Source organism: Podarcis muralis, chromosome 1 (genome assembly GCF_964188315.1).
Source record: "Podarcis muralis chromosome 1, rPodMur119.hap1.1, whole genome shotgun sequence".
NCBI lineage: Eukaryota > Metazoa > Chordata > Lepidosauria > Squamata > Lacertidae > Podarcis > Podarcis muralis.
Window position 1 is genome coordinate 127,380,332 of NC_135655.1, and position 19,099 is coordinate 127,399,430.

Below are 19,099 nucleotides of genomic sequence, written 5' to 3' on the forward strand. Positions count from 1 at the left end.
ACTGTTGCTCAGACCTTGTGGGGGGCCGGACTATATTAAATATATGAATGAATTCCTATGCCCCACAAATAACCCAGAGATGCATTCTAAATAAAAGGACACATTCTACTCATGTAAGAACACGCTGATTCCTGGACCATCCGTGGGCCGCATTTAGAAGGCGACTGGGCCGGATCCAGCCCCCGGGCCTTAGTTTGCCTACCCATGGTTTGTAGAAAGACCTTGTACCACCGGCTGTTTTTCAATACAGTGCTTGGTTGCTCTGTTTGAGTTTGCATTGTTAACTGGAATCGGGTAACCGCTGATGTGTTTTGCAAATGAGTAATCCACAGCAGACTCATCCATATCCCTGACTTGTTTACTCCCAGGTATAAACGGAGGATAAAAATTATATCAGCTCTGCTTACCTTGGGATCCTGATTAAAGGTTTTAAACAGACTGTGGATGCGTTTCAAGGTAATAAAAACTGCAGTTGGCTGTAACCTAACTCCACATTGATCCTGAAACAAAGAATGACTTTGTGCTGCTCCTCTTATCTCCAGTTAGCAAAAGGGCAACCGACAATAACCGAAAAAAGAGGAACTCCTTCTTCCTTAGTAGTAAATTCTCTTCCCAGGTTAACAATCTTCTGCATGATTTAAAGTTTCAAGCAAAAAGGCAAATTTTCCAGAAGCAAAAAGGTTAGAAATGTGGGATTTTCCACAATTCTATCTCCGTACAGGGTTTGAAGTAACACTGTCTGGTACATGTGCTGAGAGGTTAAGTGCCAACATAATCCCTGTGCTATTAGGATGCCATCAACACAAAGGGAAAGGAGCAGGTATAGGCAAATTCAGTCCTCCAGATGTTTTGCGACTACAATTCCCATCATCTCTGACCACTAGTCCTGTTAGCTACGGATGATGGGAGTTTTAGTCCCCTTCATGCCGTGGCGAAGGGGCTTGAATAACTCAGAGAAGCTATGAACCATGCCATGCAGGGCCACCCAAGATGGACAGGTCATAGTGGAGAGTTTTGACCAAACGTGATCCACCTGGAGCAGGAACCGGCAAGCCACTCCAGTATCCCTGCCAAGAAAACTCCATGGACAAAGACAACAGGCATAATAACAAATAGAATAATAGAAATACAGAGTACTACTACTACTACTACTAAATATAATAAATAAATAATAAATAGAATAGAAATGATAAGAAGATTATAATACTACAATAACAAATAATAACAATAAATAATGAATAAATAAATACATAAATAATAAAGTGAATAATGAATAAAATAATTAGAATAATAGGAATAATAGAAAAATATAATAATAATAATAATAATAATAATAATAATAATAAAAAACTATTATTATTGAATATGACAGAGTACTACTACTAAATATAATAAATAAATAATAAATAGAACAGAAATGATAATAAGATTGGAATAATATAATAAAAAATAATAATAAAGAATAAATAAATAAACAAACAAAAAAGTGAATAATGAATAAAATAGTTAGAATAATAGGAATAATAGAAAATAATATAATAATAATAATAATAATAATAATAATAATAATAATAATTAAAACAACTATTATTGTTGGATATGACGTCCCTCTTTTCAGCAATGTTGGAAAGTATGCTGCCATTCTATAACGGAGAGCAAGAAGCGGGGGGAGGGGGGGAGGGCAAGAAAAAAAAAAACTCTGCCAGGAGCCAAGATGGCCGCCGAGGCTTCCTTTCCCCTCCTCACCCCCACCCCCTTCGCCAATGTCATCTCCGCGCGCCTTCGCCAGAAGGGCGGACGTGGTTGCGTCGCGGGGCGGGGCGGAAGGAGGCAGCGCTGGAATGTGGGCGGGGCGTCGGGGCGGCCGATGTGGCTTCCCATTTGCCAACAGCGGCGGCAGCAGCAGCAGCGAACGCCGCCGCCTCCTCCTCGTCCTGCTGAGCCGCCTCAGCTTCTTCCCCCGAGCTGGGCTGAGTCCGCGGCCAGCGAAGGCGCCTCGTCTCCGGGGTCCGAGGAGCCTCCCGCGTCCCCGGTGAGCGAGGAGCCCCTGTGGGGCGGCGGGGAGGGGAGGGCCGCCTGGCTGTGGGGCTGGAGGAGGGCGAGGTATTGGGTGGGGGGGAAGGAAACAGGGAAGTGGGGAGGGCAAATGCAATGAGAATAAAGATAATTTCTCTCTCCTGAAACTATAATTTCTCTCTCCTGAAACTACAGCACGGGGATTAGGGGTGGTGTGCCCTGGAAGAAGGGTGGGGTTGGGGGGCGATGAGAAATTAGTATCATTATTATCATCATAATTAAATTATTATTATTATTATTATTATTATTATTATTATTATTATTTATTCATTTTTTTAAAAAATAATATCTGTGCTTTTCAGGTTTATGCATTATACTAGTTTTGCAATCCTTTTGACATTTCGGAACTCGACTTCCCTCCCCCTCCTTCAATTTATTTGTAATATCTTCTGCAAATTCCAAATTGGCTGAAGTTGCTCACTTTTTAATCTACTTCAAATATATACGCTTGTCAAACTGCAGGTTATTACAACAATCCTGTTTTTACCTGTTTACAGTTTACCTGTAAATATTCAGTAAACCCATTTCCATTCTTTTATAAAAAAATTTGCAATCTTGATTTCTTACTTTTCCGGTAAGTTTCGTCATTTCTGCATGTTCTGTACGTTTTGGTATCCATTCTTCCTTTGCTGGGACTTCTTATTCTTTCCATTTTGGGGCGAGTAACCTTCTTGCGGCTGTAGTAGCATACATGAATAAGTTTCTATATAGTTTAGGTGGTTCTGTCTGTTGTGACGTGGGGTTTGTGATTTCAGCTCTCTTGACATAATATGCTGGAGTCAGGTCTAGTAACACTTCTTTATTCCAAAAGAATTTATTCATTGTTGTTGTTGCATCATTGTATTGTGCTGGGTTGAAGGAGAGGCACCCTGTAAAAGGGGCAGACAAGTGAAGTTAGGAAAACAACTGTGTTTGAAATAGAGGAAGGTGGGGGGGAAGAACCATCAGAAACAAGGTTTGAGGAGAGGTGATCTGTGTTTAATTTTGGATTATTATTTTTTAAAAATATATATCTTAAGTAGTACTGTGGTAGAGCGCAGTCGGCACTTTAGCCTCTGACAGCTTTATCAGTCTACCCACTCCACCCCCCAAATTCCCCGGAAGTTGCCCGTATTTCATCACCCTTTGAAAATGGTTAGGGTTTTTATAATTTCTAAGCTAGGGGGAACATTTGGACACTGGGTATGTGAGAGGAGGGGAAAACCTGGAGATGTTGGTGGTTCTATTGTGAAGAGGTTTTTTTTTTGCTCAGGGATGCCCTTATTCTAATTTCTGGCGCATTCTTACGGAAGCAAAAGCAGGGAAATGAGTTTCCGAGCACTTTAAATTTAAATAAATTATTGTGAATTGTAGAAAATACCCAACATAGTGGGTACTTTTTTAAAAAATAAATAAATCAGTCTTTATTTTGCCAGGTGATCTGTCAACATTGCTTTGCTGTTTGGTACACTGAAAAATATATTTTCTACCATGCAGTTTGTCACTGAGGGGGATGATGAAGACTTGAGGTCAACAACATCTTACTGAGATTTCATCATTCAGAAACAACAAGAGCAGTTCCTGGGATCTCCTTCAGCACTCGTAATATGGAATTATAACATTTCCTTTTCTTACGTCGTCACACATCCTGCACGTTCCAGCCAGCACAATTTTCCTTTCAGAGGTTAATTCCAAAGTGCCATCGATGAAAAGGAGAGGGCTGATTGTCACCCTGAGCCGATTTAACCGTGCAAGAGTATTGGAGAAACTTGTTTTCCCCGTCCTTGATTGGATTGACGAATTAAAGCGAACATTTTGAATTGAAAGTGAGCATGATAGGATCTTGAGCGTATGGTACTTCACGACTGAGGAAGGCGAACGATGGCGTCCAGAGAGAGGCTGTATGAACTTTGGATGCTCTATTGCAATAAGGTAACTTCTTTTTTAAAAACAAATAAAACTTGGGGGATGCTTTAGTTGAAGCTCTTTTGTTGAAACCAACTGGCTAACAGTGCAGTCTTAACCACGTCTGCTCAAAAGTAAGTCATCTTGAATGCATTGCAGCCTTAGACTGTTTTTTTTATTGGAATCCTGATATGCTGGTACAGTTGACCAAAATGCCCAGTTATGTGCTCCTATAGGACAGGTATGATAAACTTTGGAATCTCCAGGTGTTGCTGAACTTCAACTCCCACCATCACTTGCCGTTGGTCATGTTAGCTGGGGCTGATGAGAGTTGTAGTTCAACAGCATCTGGCTGGTCAAAGGTTCCCCATACCTAACCTAATCTGTTATATCTAAAACTTTAAATATTTGTTTCCTGGCCTTCTTTCCACGGAACCAAGACTGGATGCAGCCTTCCACTTGAGTGTATACTCATTTTGCAAGGAGTTTGCCAAACCTGGGCTTGTGCAAACTTGATGGTGATGCTGAAGATGGTCTACAGTGAATCTCAGGCTACAGAAACGATATGTTTACACCACCACAACAATTTGCTGGATAATCATAATTATTCTCGTTAGGCTCCGGTATTATTTCTTGTTCCTTTCGTCTGAATTTTGCTTGTGTTAGGGTGGCGTTTTCTTCAGCAGTTTCATTGCGCAAAAGCACTTGGCATTTTTGTTTGCGTGTTGATTGTTTTGTTGCAAAGAAGAACATGCAGAAATGTTCCTCTGAGCCATAAGATTTGGAGTTAAGGAATTTGCCTTTAGTCCGCTGCTTAAGCTGGTGAGCTTTTGAAACACAAACGTCCTATTGTTTAGAAGCTCAATATGACCGTGCTGATTGAGCTTTGTTTTGAAGTGAGCAGATACTTGGTGGCATAATGAAAAATAGCGCAAATGTGCAACTGAACATTTTCAAGTGGGACCCAAACTTTTATGAAGTTAGCAGTGTTTTCTAACCATTCCTACCTAACAGTAAAGGGTAAAGGGACCCCTGACCATTAGGTCCAGTCGCGAACGACTCTGGGGTTGCGGTGCTCATCTCGCTTTATTGGCCAAGGGAGCCGGCGTACAGCTTCCGGGTCATGTGGCCAGCATGACTAAGCCGCTTCTGGCGAACCAGAGCAGCACACAGAAATGCCGTTTAGCTTCCCGCCGGAGTGGTACCTCTTTATCTGCTTGCACTTTGATGTGCTTTCGAACTGCTAGGTGGACAGGAGCTGGGACCGAGCAACGGGAGCTCACCCCGTCACGGGGATTCAAGCCATCAACCTTCTGATCAGCAAGTCCTAGGCTCAGTGGCTTAACCCACAGCGCCACCCGCGTCCCAGTCTACCTAACAGTAGAAACCACCTAAACCTTCCAGATGCTCTTAATATCTTTTGCCTCTGAACGCTTCCTCCAAGCTAACTACAGGAAGCCCTCAACTTACGGACATTTACGTTTTGTGCATTCAGCTTTTACATGCATGGCCATTTAAAAATAAAAAGGGGACAGGGGTCTGGGAAAAATGACTTTGGCAATCCTACCCGCCATTGAACCCAATGGGTTTTGACTATACGGGACTTTGGCATTAGGTGGAAGCCCTGGAACGCAACCGCTGCATAATGTTTATTGTATTGTGCACATGTGAGAGGAGAGAGACGGTAATGTGCGTCGCTGGGTCGAAACGGGTTACAATTTTATGGAAATAATATCTGGAAAAGTTGGTGGAGACTTGCTGCTTGTAGCACTGAGCCCAGCTGCTGGGGGCGCGTTTGGGTATTTTAAGTTGTCCTCTACCAAGCACGACGCGGGTGGCACTGTGTTAAACCACAGAGCCTAGGACTTGCCGATCAGAAGGTCAGCAGTTCGAATCCCCGCAACGGGGTGAGCTCCCGTTGCTCGGTCCCTGCTCCTGCCAACCTAGCAGTTCGAAAGCACATCAAAGTGCAAGCAGATAAATAGGTACCACTCCGGCGAGAAGGTAAACGGCGTTTCCGTGCGCTGCTCTAGTTCTTAGTCATGCTGGCCACATGACCCGGAAGCTGTACGCCAGCTCCCTCGGCCAATAAAGCGAGATGAACGCCGCAACCCCAGAGTCAGCCACGACTTGACCTAATGGTCAGGGGTCCCTTTACCTACCAAGCACTTTTCTTCTCCGATCAGCTGTGAAGGTCGCTTGGGCCAGTCACTGTTTTGTAGTCTAACCTGTCTCGTACGGTTGTTGCGAGGACAAAATGGGGAGGGGGTAAAACCATGGATTCCCCTTTGAGCTCCTTAGAGGAAAGGTGGGACATAAATCAAATGTATTAGTTGAGAAACCTTCGGTCCGGGTGTCAAATGCAGCCACACAAGCCCCTCTAGAGGACTGGAAGAACCTCACACCTGGAGGCCAAGACAGACACTAGCGAAGCCTACCTACCAAAGTAAATGTTTATATTCCTTGTTCCACCCATTGTGGCTTCTGTGGCCCCAGGGAGGTGGCCCAGAGAAGAGTGGATCCCTGGCTGCTTAAAGTCTTGCCACCGTGCTTTAGAGATATGGTGTGAATGTGACCTAGACAGCACAAACATGTCCCTGAAAGAAGGTACATTATGTGAACGGTTAAAAGGAGAACCACCCCTACTGATATTGCCCGTTGCAAGGGCCCGCTTGAGATCTTGGCATCCTAATGTATAAGGATTCTCCTTTTCTCGGCAATTATGCCTGAAGGTGACACTTTCAGTCATTTCTCTCCATGCTGACTCGAAAGTAGGTTCCACTCCCAATAATTCAGTGTGACTTACATCCTAGGGAGCATGTTGAGAATAGTAGCCTGGATACGTGCTTACGAGTGCTGAAGGACTGGAAATTCTCTTGTATCAAATCTAGCAGAACTCCTCATAATCTAGGAGCGAACCGTCTGAAAAATGCTAGGGAATGCAGGCATCACAAACGACTTATGGGTTGTGAAAGTAGGCTAAGATGACATCTTTTATTGGACCAACAGCTGTTGGTGAGGATGCTGAAGCTTTTGAGTTTAAAAGCCTATCAGGCAAAAACTACTGCTCTTTAACGCTTTAATCTATGAGTAATGTGTGGCTGCTTTGAAGCTGCTTGCAGCACAAAATGCAGCACCGGATCAGGTTTGGAGCTACCAGAGGAATATATATCAGTACTGTTTTGGTTTCTCTGCTGTCCTATATATGAGTTGAGTGACTCAGATTCCAGTGATCATCTTGGAGTGACTGCAAAAGTCACCCTTTCACGGTACATCTTATTTGACTGAAAAGGAGCAGAGATAGTCTTGTCCACGTGAAATTATTTCGTCTTTCATTTGCTGAAACTGTTTTCTTTAAGCCCACAAATTAAAATGTAACGGTGAATGAATCAAATGTCTACTAAATTGTTTTATTTGCGTCAGTATTTAGATGACCTATTAATTTCACTTGAAATTGTATAGTCTTGCTTAGGGGGATTACAAGGCTGGAATTGTTACATAATAAGCGGTGCCAGTATGCCAGGTGCTACTTCGGAATAGAGCTCTGCCACTTCTAGGGAAAAAAGAGTGTGAAAATATTTGAATTGGTCAAACCATAAAACAATTTCCTTCTGACTTTACTTTTTAATGAGAGACGAGACAGAGACCAATGGCACGTGGGTTGACTTGACACAATAAATTGTGTTATGCATACATTTTTTAAAATGCCACGTATAATAATACCATCTGCTTTTTTGTGCTGAAAAAAATACTCTGGGCAGAAAGCAGCAGTAAAACTCAAGAAAGCCAAGTAAGAAGCAATAACCGCTCGAGCTAAAACGGAGCCTTTATCCTGTTTCCAGCAGAGATTTGAAGATCCCCATAAAATAGTCTCGCAGTGACAAACTTTGGGTACGATTCAACACGCAGTGAGTCCTGTTTTGTTCTCAATGGGAGGAATTCTGAGCAGGTGCTTGCCCCTCTGCTGAAATCAATAGCACGTACAAGGGCTTCGCTGTGGCTGGAGCAGGCCCATTGTTTTTTGGATCAGTGTGCCAAATTGAAATATGTGGGCTTCTTGTTCTGATACCGAGTTAATGACTGCATAATGCATGAAGCACTTCTGCCACTTCAGGGCACTTGTTCAGATGTCTGTTTTGACTTTATTGCATTCCTGTCAAGACATCCGCAGAGGAAAAGTTTCATCCATTGAGTAAATGCCCTATGTGGAGGGGGGAAAACCTGGCAGAAGTTCCTTTGTTTGCTAACGCATGCTCATCTTCTGCCACTTAAGATTAGAAAAAAACTTTTCTGGCTATTGAAGGGAAGATTAGCTGCACTCATTATAGAGACAAATGCAGATTGGATTGGCACTGAAACAGCAGAAAATATCCAAGCTCTGTAAATTGTTCTTTGCGTGGCAGGAAGAAGGTAGAATTTGGGGGTCATGTTTTTTGTTTTAAAAAGGCATTGGACCTACTGAGGTGATCTTGCTGGCTACATGTAGAGGAGGAGCTGGATCGTGGCTTCTTGTCCAGATATGTGCTTTCCATGGTTGAAGAGATCCTACATGGAAAATCCATCATGTATAGATCTAAGCCACTTACTGAATCTGTTCATACTGTTCTGTGTTGCTGGACTCCGTCTTCTGTCAGCCCCATTCAGAATGGCCATTGTTTGTCCATAAGTCAAATGTGGAAGAGTTGTTACATCCTGGAGACAGTGTTAGAAACTGAGATATGAAAGCTAGGAGCTTAAATGGCACCTTGAATCTAGGCTATGGGTGCGGCAACGCAATGTCTAGTCTTGCTTTTTTTTAAAAACAAGAATACAGAGCTGAAAATAAATGAACTGCAGCTAAAATATTACGTTAATTTTTCACATGGGTAGGCAAACTAAGGCCCTGGGGCCCGGATCCGGCCCAATCGCCTTCTAAATCCGGCCCACGGACGGTCTGGGAATCAGCGTGTTTTCACATGAGTAGAATGTGCCCTTTTATTTGAAATGCATCTCTGGGTTATTTGTGGGGCATAGGAATTCGTTCATATATATTTTTCAAAATATAGTCCGGCCCCCCACAAGGTCTGAGGGACAGTCGACCAGCCCCCTGCTTAAAAGGTTTGCGGACCCCTGCTCTAGTCCTTCCCCTGCCCACCTCCCTAATGTTCTTAAGAGGGTCTCTTCTGCAGTCTTCAGAGAGTAGCTGGAAGTGGGGAGGCAGAAAAAGCTCCTCCTTTCCTTCCACTCTGCAGTTTTAATCTGAAATCTTTGGTGCAGGATTGCGCCCAGAGCTCAGAAACTGCTCGCACTCATGAAATTCCCTGTCGCAAAATGCGCCTAGGACAATGGGAGTTTTGAACACTGTCTGGAGATGGACATGTACCCCCAGTGGGAGAGGTCACAATCCTGTCCGCCCCCCCACCCGGAAAGTAATATGACTTGCCTATAATATGTTTGGAAAAACAGCCTGTGGAATTGTTGAATATCAGGGCAGAACATTTGGTGAGAAAGCGAGGAGAAGTAATTGAACTGGTTATTTTTTCAAGTATATTAATGAAAGATGGATAGAAGCATACATTCACCAGGCAGGTGGACTTTCCACTTCACAAGCCCACTGATTCACTAGCTTTAATATTCTGCCACTTTGACAGGGTAATGTCAGAGTCTTAGGAGCTAGTTATGGCTATATAGACAGCTGTCACGTCAGGGATGTCCTCAGGTCATATTCTGCTTTGGGGCTTTGAAAACTAAAGGTCACTTTGGCAAAACAACAACTTGAAGTAAGTGTAAAACGATGAAGACCCCGTGTTTATAGTCACTTGCATAATCCGGTGGCGGTTATGGAGAAATGTTTTACCCAAATGTTTAACAAACTGAGTTCTGCCCAAACAGGTTTTTCATTCACCTGACCTGCTGTGGTTACTGTTTCTTCTTCGTGAAACACAATAAGCCTTTTTTTAGTGGGGGACGACACCATTATTACAGTGGTACCTCTAGTTAAGTACTTAATTCGTTCCGGAGGTCCGTTCTTAACCTGAAACTGTTCTTAACCTGAAGCACCACTTTAGCTAATGGGGCCTCCTGCTGCTTCTGCGCCACCGCCGCGTGATTTCTGTTCTCATCCTGAAGCAAAGTTCTTAACCTGAAGCACTATTTCTGGGTTAGCGGAGTCTGTAACCTGAAGCATATGTAACCTGAAGCGTATGTAACCTGAGGTACCACTGTACTTCTTTTTAAAAAATCGAGTCAATCTGTGGTTTGAAAGCGATAATTTTACTCTTCAGCGGTGAAAATGGTCTGCTTCCATGACTTTTACTTTTAAAAGTGCTAAAAACTGAAACGGGGAAAAAAAGTGGTACATTTCTCTGGGTTTGGAACACCTTTCAGAGAGACGTTTCTTTGCCACAGCAACAGTGCAGAACCTGCAGCCCACGGTCAGAATCAGGCCTGCTGACCTCTCCATTTGGCCTGTGAGGCTGTTTGGGCCAAGCCACGTGCCGTTGTCCTGCTCATAACATTGCAGGTAAAGGTGAAGCTCCCATGATGTTTGCAGACCCTGCCAGTCAATTGATCTGCAAAGTACGGTGCCTTTCGGTTTCTGCAGGCAAAGGAAAACGGGTCACCTGAATTTACTGTGATTGTCAGGTGACTGACATGTGCACCCGCCTGCCTATCAAAGTTGGCCTGTGCGGGTGGTGGAGATAAGAACAGGTCCACTTTCCCACCCCTGCCTTAGATCAAAAACTTCCTGTCCTTAGGAAACCAGCAGGACAAGTGGGAGGATCATTTGCCGCTCGATACGGGCAGGCTGTGTTTTCTTCGTCATGAAGAAAGCTATTTGAATGTGTAGTGGTTAAGGGCGGAAGTCTCGTAATCTGGTGAACTGGGTTCGCTTCCCCGCTCCTCCACATGCAGCTGCTGGGTGACCTTGGGCCAGTCACACTTCTCTGAAGTCTCTCAGTCCCACTCACCTCACAGAGTGTTTGTTGTGGGGGAGGAAGGGAAAGGAGAATGTTAGCCGCTTTGAGACTCCTTCGGGTAGTGATAAAGCGGGATATCAAATCCAAACTCCTCTTCTTCTTCTTCTAAAGTGAAACACTTCCGGAGGTACAGTATGACTTGAAACCTACTTCAGTTCTTAGACATGGAGCAGTTTTCTTCCGATGCAGCTATTAAAGCAGCAACAGGGTGGTCGTGGGCCTAGGATGCTGTGGTTGCAAGATTCCTAGATTGAGTAGAACCGGGTAACAAATGTGGTGCTCTCCCAGATGTTGTTGGGCTACAGCTCTTGCCGATCGGAAGGTTGGCGGTTCGAATCCCCGCGACAGGGTGAGCTCCCGTTGCTCTGTCCCAGCTCCTGCCAACCTAGCAGTTCGAAAGCACACCAGTGCAAGTAGATAAATAGGTACCGCTCCAGCGGGAAGGTGAACAGCGTTTCTGTGCGCTCTGGTTTCCGTCACGGTGTCCTGTTGCACCAGAAGCGGTTTAGTCATGCTGGCCACATGATGTGGAAAGCTGTCTGTGGACAAACACCGGCTCCCTCAACCCGAAAGCGAGATGAGTGCCGCAACCCCATAGTTGCCTTTGACTGGACTTAACCGTCGAGGGGTCCTTTACCTTTTACAGTGGTGCCCTGCAAGACGAACGCCTCGCAAGACGGAAAACCCGCTAGACAAAAGGGTTTTCCGTTTTGGAGGCACTTCGCAAAACGAATTTCCCTATGGGCTTGCTTCGCAAGACGACAGCCCATAGGGAAATCTCCGAGACAGCGGGGAAGCGCAGCGCGTCTTCCCCACTGTCCTCGGACCTCCTCCGAAGCCTGGCGGCGGGGCGGGAACACCTCCCGCCGCCGCTGGGCTTCGGAAGGCTCCTCCGAAGGATGCTCCGAAGCCGGGCGGCGGGGAGGGAACACCTTCTGAAGGCCGGCGGGGGGCAAAAGTCTTTGTTCCCCCCTGCCTGCCTTCCCGGGAGAGTGGAGAAACGCAGTGCGTTTCTCCGCTGTCCCGGACGGCTTTTGAAGGCAGGCGGGGGGGGGGGGCAAAGACTTTTGCCCCCCGCCCGCCTTCAGAAGAGGTCCTGGACCTCTTCTGAAGGCTGGCGGGGGGCAAAAGTCTTTGCCCCCCCTGCCTGCCTTCCCAGGGGCTTTTAAATCGCCCCGGACAGCGGAGAAGTCCTTCGCTGTCCCGGGGCGATTTTAAAATGCCGCCCGCCAGCATTTTAAGATCGCCCCAGACAGCGGAGAAGTCCTCCGCTGTCCCGGGGTTTTTTAAAATGCTGGGGGTGGGAAGAAAAGCCCTTGTCCCCCCCCCCCAGCCTTCAGAAGAGGTCGGGGGACAGAATGTCCCCGGACCTGGTCTGAAGTCGGTTTCCATAGGAACGCATTGATTGATTTTCAATGCATTCCTATGGGAAACCGTGCATCGCAAGACGAAAAACTCGCAAGACGAAGAGACTTGCGGAACGAATTAATTTCGTCTTGCGAGCCACCACTGTATCTCTTTTACAGCTCATCAGCATCAGCCAGCATGGCCAGTTCATGGATGATGGCAGTTTCAGGAGGGCCCCATGTTGGCTACCTCTGGAGTAGAAAGTTGGATTTGATTATCTCCAGGGTCTCTTCTGACTCTAAAATTCTGTCATCCTAGGGAGTATAGCAGTTGTGAGAAGAACTGAATACTTGAGTTATTTGACCTGTCTTTGAGGATTGTGTAGTGTGCTGATCTCTACAATAAATACATTTATTGTTTTAGCCATTACAAAGATATTATTAAAAAAATACAGAACTCTTCCTGCAGTCATATTTTATGTACATAACAAAACATACATATCTGGATTTACTTTTTACTGCTGTTGTTTCCCAGGGCTGATTCAGGAGCCCATAGTACTAGGTAGAAGCACAGAGATTTGGACAAAACCACCATAGCTTATGCCCTTACAAAAATGTTTTATTTTGCGATTTGCATTTCTTCTACTGCAGGGCCTAATTACTCCAAACCATCCATTACTGATTAGAATATACTTAAAATAGGTTGAAACATTTCCGCCTAAGCAGCTTGAAACAATTGGGCACTTGAGTGAGTAGACAGTACTGGTACTTCAGTAATGATGGGTTTGTGATCTAAGCAATTAAGACTCCAGGAATAATTTACTTTGACATATTATGCTTCAGGGAATTGGAAAGTGAGAGAAAATAACATATTAAAGTTAATACATTCATGGGAAAAAGAGTGACCCCTCTTTGAATTCTGTTGTTTTACCTATCAGGACATAATAGCTATCATTTGTTGCTTAAAGGTAAAAGGGTAAAGGGACCCCTGACCATTAGGTCCAGTTGTGACTGACTCTGGGGTTGCGGTGCTCATCTCGCTTTATTGGCCGAGGGAGCCGGCGTACAGCTTCTGGATCATGTGGCCAGCATGACTAAGCCGCTTCTGGTGAACCAGAGCAGCGCATGGAAACGCCGTTTACCGTATTTTTCGCTCCATAGGACGCTCCTGACGAAAAGACGCACCAAGTTTTTAGAGCAGGAAAACAAGAAAAAAAAATCGGACTCAAATGTTGTACTAAGCTATTTAAAACAGCAAAGTGTGTGGCTCCTGTCCACTTTGCTGCTTTAAAGCGAGCCACGGTATATAATGAAGTGAATGGGAAAAGGACAGACATTCCATTATAATGCAGCTATTTTCATTATCACTGGGAAGTCAGTATTGGCAGCAGTCACAAAAACTAAAATTTGAGCATTTTACTGTTATTAATCAAGAATATTAATAGTCAGGGAGAGAAACCAGGGCTGTGCAAATGAGAAGTGCTTGGAGTATGGAGGAACAGCAAAGAGATAAAATGATTGCGCTCCAGTTCCTAAATCTCTGAAGTTTTCTCAAAACAGGCATGGTTGTTTTGAAAGGAAGATTCAAAATGGAGTGACTGAGCAAAGAACAGAGGAGGAAAAGAGGGCAGATAAATAGCTTCCATTCAATAACAAGAGAACACAATGTTTTTGGTTTGGTATAGGTGGACTGTACTTGTAAGAATTTGTATAATGAATTATAGATTTGGAGTGGAATATCAGTGTCTCTTTTCAGCAATAAAGATTAGCTGCTAGGAACATGGTCCACACACAAACACACAGGATGTCTGGTTATAGTTGTGCAGTTTAAACTGTTCCTGAGCCAGATGCCTGCTCAGTTGTAGCTGAGCTCACTATTACTGGTTTGTGGAGATGCTTTGCATGTATTTATGACTATTTCTGCAAAACTGCTACTTGAAGAAATCCCCAAACTTAATATTTTTAAACTTCAAATGGAGCTCAGAATCCTGTTAGGCAATCCTCTGCAGTTGAATAAGGAGGCACTGAGAGACAGCAATTTGCTGCTCCCCACCAAGCATCCCAGGGGTGCAGGGCAAAGAGCACCCCAGGAGCACACAGCCTTCCCTCTGCATGCAAACCTTGTCGGGACTTCAGGGGAAAGCAGAAGCTGCAGGTAGAGCCGCGTGGCTCCTCCCCCCCCACCCCAAAGAGCACCCCAGGAGCACACAGCCTTCCCTCTGCTTGCAAACCTTGTCGGGACTTCAGGGGAAAGCAGAAGCTGCAGGTAGAGCCGCGTGGCTCCTCCCCCCACCCCCAAAGAGCAGCCCAGGAGCACACAGCCTTCCCTCTGCATGCAAACCTTGTCGGGGCTTCAAGGGAAAGCAAAGGCTGCAGGCAGAGCAGTGTAGCTCCTCCCCCTCACCCCCAAAGAGCAGCCCAGGAGCACACAGCCTTCCCTCTGCATGCAAACCTTGTTGGGACTTCAGGAGAAAGCAGAAGCTGCCAGCAGAGCCGCGTGGCTCCTCCCCCCCACCCCCAAAGAGCAGCCCAGGAGCACATAGCCTTCCCTTCTGCTTGCAAACCTTGTCGGAGCTTCAGGGGAAAGCAAAGGCTGCAGGCAGAGCAGTGTGACTCCCCACTCCACCCCCAAAAAGCACCCCAGGAGTGCGGGGCAAAGGCGCACAGCCTTCCCTCTGCTTGCAAACCTTGTCAGGACTTCAGGGGAAAGCAGAGGCTGCCGGCAGAGCCGCGTGGCTCCTCCCCCCACCCCCAAAGAGCAGCCCGGGAGCGCACAGCCTTCCCGCTGCTTGCAAACGTTGCCGGGGCTTCAGGGGAAAGCGGAGGCTGCCGGCAGAGCACCGTGGCTCCTCCCCCCACTCCTAAAGAGCAGCCCAGGAGCGCAGGGCAACAGCGATTTGGCTCCAGGGACCACACATTCGCTCCATAAGACGCACAGACTTTTCCCCTTACATTTTAGGAGGGAAAAAGTGCGTCCTATGGAGCGAAAAATACGGTACCTTCCCGCTGGAGCGGTACCTATTTATCTACTTGCACTTCGTGCTTTCGAACTGCTAGGTTGGCAGGAGCAGGGACCGAGCAACGGGAGCTCACCCCGTCGTGGGGATTCGAACCGCCGACCTTCTGATTGGCAAGTCCTAGGCTCTGTGGTTTAACCCACAGCGCCACCCGTGTCCCTTTGTTGCTTAGCTCGTCTTAAAATTAGGTAACTACAACCTCAGATGAACAACAGCACATGACACATTACACCGTAGTAGTGACTTTTACTGTTTAATACCTGATTTTGCAATATCTTTTTCCAGCAAATTGCTAAGTGCTAATGAATGTTCATGACAGGTGGCTGTTGAAAATAAATTGCAGCCGAATCCTAGGAGTTTGTGAAATTGAGTGGTCAGAACAGAACAGCCGTTACTGTAGTCACGACGAGGCATCATTGCAATAAATGCCCTTTGGCATACGGTCCATTTTTAATACAGTGGTGCATTTCAAATGAGTGCACTGCGGACAATTTAAAGAATTTACTTTTAAAAGTCATCTGAAGACAGCCCTCTTTAGGGAAGTTTTTAATGTTTGATGCTGTACTGTTTTTAATATTCAGTTGGAAGCCGCCCAGAGTGGCTGGGGAAACCCAGCCAGATGGGCGGGGTATAAATAATAAATTATTATTATTATTATTATTATTATTATTATTATTATTGAAGGAACATCTTTTGTTCAAGCGTTCAGTTTGGACAAGAAGTATACCGGCTTTCTACCAGTCATTAAACGGACTGCCTGAAATATTTCGGGCTCAAAATAAATTTCAAAGCAAAGCCCTCCCAAAGCAACTTTCGTCTAAGCCGTAATACCAATACCATCGCAATATAATGGATGCTTTAGCTGAGATTCCTGCATTGCAGGGGGTTGGACTAGATGACCCTTGGGGTCCCTTCCAACTCTACAATTCTATGATTATTTATAAAAAAACATGAAAATTCACACTAGCAAAACAGCAGAGGTTAGAACACGAAATGGTAAAAAGCAGTTTGAAATAAAAGAGTCTTCGGTTTCATTGAAAAGCCGATAGAGCTGAAATCATATTGTCAGAGCTGCCCGAGGTCCCAGCTCACAAAGGACCAACGCCAGTTCGTTGTTATATAAAACAGTCTTTATTGAAGTTCAGTTTCGCTTTCACAGCCGCGGCGCGCAGCTCTACGTCTCAAACTCTAGACCGCCGAAGCTCCGTCTGAATCTCCTCCCCCCAGACACCAGTTTAAGACTCTAGCCTTGCTCCACCTCTTCCTTTGCTCTTTCCTCCTCTGGTTCCGCCTGTCCGCTGGGGTCTTGCCCTTCCTAGACTCTTCTGACACTGAGTCCCCTGAGTCTTCCCCCTCCCTCCGGCGGGCTTTAGGACCTGGTTCCCAATCCGGGTTTTCTGCTGTCCCGCGCACCTGTACATTCGAACTTGGCGCGCGCGCCCAGCCGGCAACCTTCCTCCTGACCGTTACACTGCTCCTGTCACTGCTTCCCCCTTCGGTGAGGCTAGCTGGACCTGACCTCCCCTCCGTTCCCCCACTCTCCGATAGGGGCGTGGTCAGCCCTGACTCATCTTCTCTCCCCGCTGGAGGAGACGCTGGCCCTGACACATGGGACTCTTCCCCCCCACTATGCTCTGGTGGGGAAGCTGGTCCTGATCTCCCGCTGCTGCTTTGGGAGTCCCCGCTGGCCCCTTGCTTCTGGTGTGTCCTCCCTGGGACCCCCCTTGCCCTGACCATCGGCGCCCCCTTCTGGGAATCTTCTGATTCGCTGGAGAAGCTCATGGAATCTCTCGGGTCACTGTCATACTCCCCTACGCTGCCCTCAGATTCTTCTCCTTCGCTCTCCATTTCCTCTCTCCCCTGTGCCTCTGCTCCTGAGCCCCTGACACATATGTTACCTCTCTAGGGAGGGAATTCAAAGAGCATGGGGCCACTACTGAAAAGGCCCCTTTTCCTGTGCCCTTAGGACATACCCAGTCTGCCCTTGTAGCTGTTAGTTTATGGCAAGGGATGCAAGTTGGGTTTGTTTTAATCTGGGGAGTTGACACTTCCCCATGGAGTTTCTTAAAAGTTTAGTCATGCTATGCAGTCGGTTAAAATGCTTTTACTTGTATATAAAGAAGTACATTAACACATGGCAGTTGACAGCCTCTTGCAGAAGGAACCGTGAGGGTGGATTTTAATTGACTCCGTATTCAGACCAGTGTTTAGAAGAGGAAGGAGAAAAGAATGCGGAGAGCGTTGCAACTATGAATTAAGCACATTTCAAGGTTCTGTTTTTCTTAGATGCCTAGACCAAGTATGAGTGTTTAGTTCGGGTTCTCGGGACACGGGTACCAAAAACCTTGCCTTGAATTTGCCTTGAAAATATTCCATTAATCCTGAGATGTAGCGTTTATTTTGTGACAGTGCAAGACCTACCAGCTCTCAGAGAGAGCGTGGGAAATGCATGGGCTTCTACTTCCGGATGATTTTTGGCAAATCGCACGGCACAGTTTTCCCTGAGAGTTACCGACTGTGTTCTATTCAGTCACATGACTTATGACTTACTTTATAAAACATGCTGTAAAAAGCCTGAAGGATTTCATTGTATGGGATGAGCAAGGCATTTAAAAAAGTGCATTTTAAAAATGATTCTTGTACAGTGGTACCTCGGGTTACATACGCTTCAGGTTACAGACTCTGCTAACCCAGAAATAGTACCTCAGGTTAAGAACTTTGCTTCAGGATGAGAACAGAAATTGTGCTCTGGCGGTGCGGCAGCAGCCGGAGGCCCCATTAGCTAAAGTAGTGCTTTAGGTTAAGAACAGTTTCACGTTAAGAATGGACCTCCGGAACGAATTGAGTACTTAACCCAAGGTACCACTGTATATGATATCTGTGGGAGATAAATTCCCACTGCTTTTATATATCAAACTTGAAGCAAAAGGGTTTGTCTTAGTAGCTAGCTCTGTGTCTCCTACAACTTGCTTGTTACTTTTAAAAAGATTTCTCAGCTGATTACTTTCAACCTCTAAAGGGGGCATGACATAGCTGTCAACCTTTCCTTTTTTTGCGGGAAATTCCCTTATTCCAGTGCCGTTTCCCGCTGCTATCCCGGATTGTTAGATATCCCGTAGGTGAGGCTGCTGATCCCTTATTTTCAAATCTGAAAGCTTGACAGCTATGGGGCACGAGGAACCTTCAGCCACTTAGCTGTCGATGAACTACAACTCCCATCATCCCTTGCTATTGGCAATGCATGCTGGGGCTTATGGGAGTCGTAGTTCAACAACACCTGGAGCTTTCCCCCCCACCTGCTCTAAAAGCAGTCTTAGGGCTAGTTCAGCCATGCACCTTTATTGCATTTATGTATTTATTTCATGTTTACCCTTCCTCTGAAGAGCTCAAGGCGCCATTCATGATTCCTAGTTCAGTTTTATCCATGTAACATCTTTGTAGGCCACCCGATGGACTTCATAGCCGAGTGGAGATTTAAAACTTGTTCTCCACAGCCTAAGGGGAAAACATTCCTCATCACAACACACTTGCTAAGTGATTTTAATCATGTGGCAGCTTTCATGTGCGAATGGACTGTTGCTGCCGCCATCGCAGATGCACCAACCAAAATTGTTTTCAAATTCAGTCAGTTCACATGTTCAGCTGCCGATCGTCAAGAGTAAATCCTCAAGTGATGTGCTTTTGAAAAGTCTTGCTTTTTCAGAGAAGGCATAGATTTAGCCTGGTTGCAGAGTATATATAACTATTTGTGAATGTTCACTCCAGTCCATTGTTAGAATAACGTCACTGAGTATGTATGTAACAATGTTTGATTCCA

General features: G+C 45.6%; 1 protein-coding gene across 6 annotated transcripts in view; it reads left to right on the forward strand.

Annotated features, from left to right (window-relative positions):
* The first annotated feature begins 1,865 nt into the window (after window positions 1-1,865).
* The window catches only part of NBEAL1 (neurobeachin like 1), a 139,613-nt gene continuing 122,379 nt past the window's right edge, over window positions 1,866-19,099 (forward strand). For 4 of the 6 annotated variants that reach the window (XR_013390553.1, XR_013390554.1, XR_013390555.1 and 1 more), the window contains exons 1-2: window positions 1,867-2,032; window positions 3,553-3,987. Coding sequence is in view for 3 of the 6 variants with exons in the window: in XM_077918188.1 (XP_077774314.1) it covers window positions 3,937-3,987 (51 nt within the window). In the remaining 3 variants the exon portion in view is untranslated. Of the gene's footprint in view, window positions 2,033-3,491; window positions 3,988-19,099 lie in introns of all 6 variants that reach the window. The other 2 variants (XM_077918182.1, XM_077918178.1) reach the window with 2 other exon arrangements.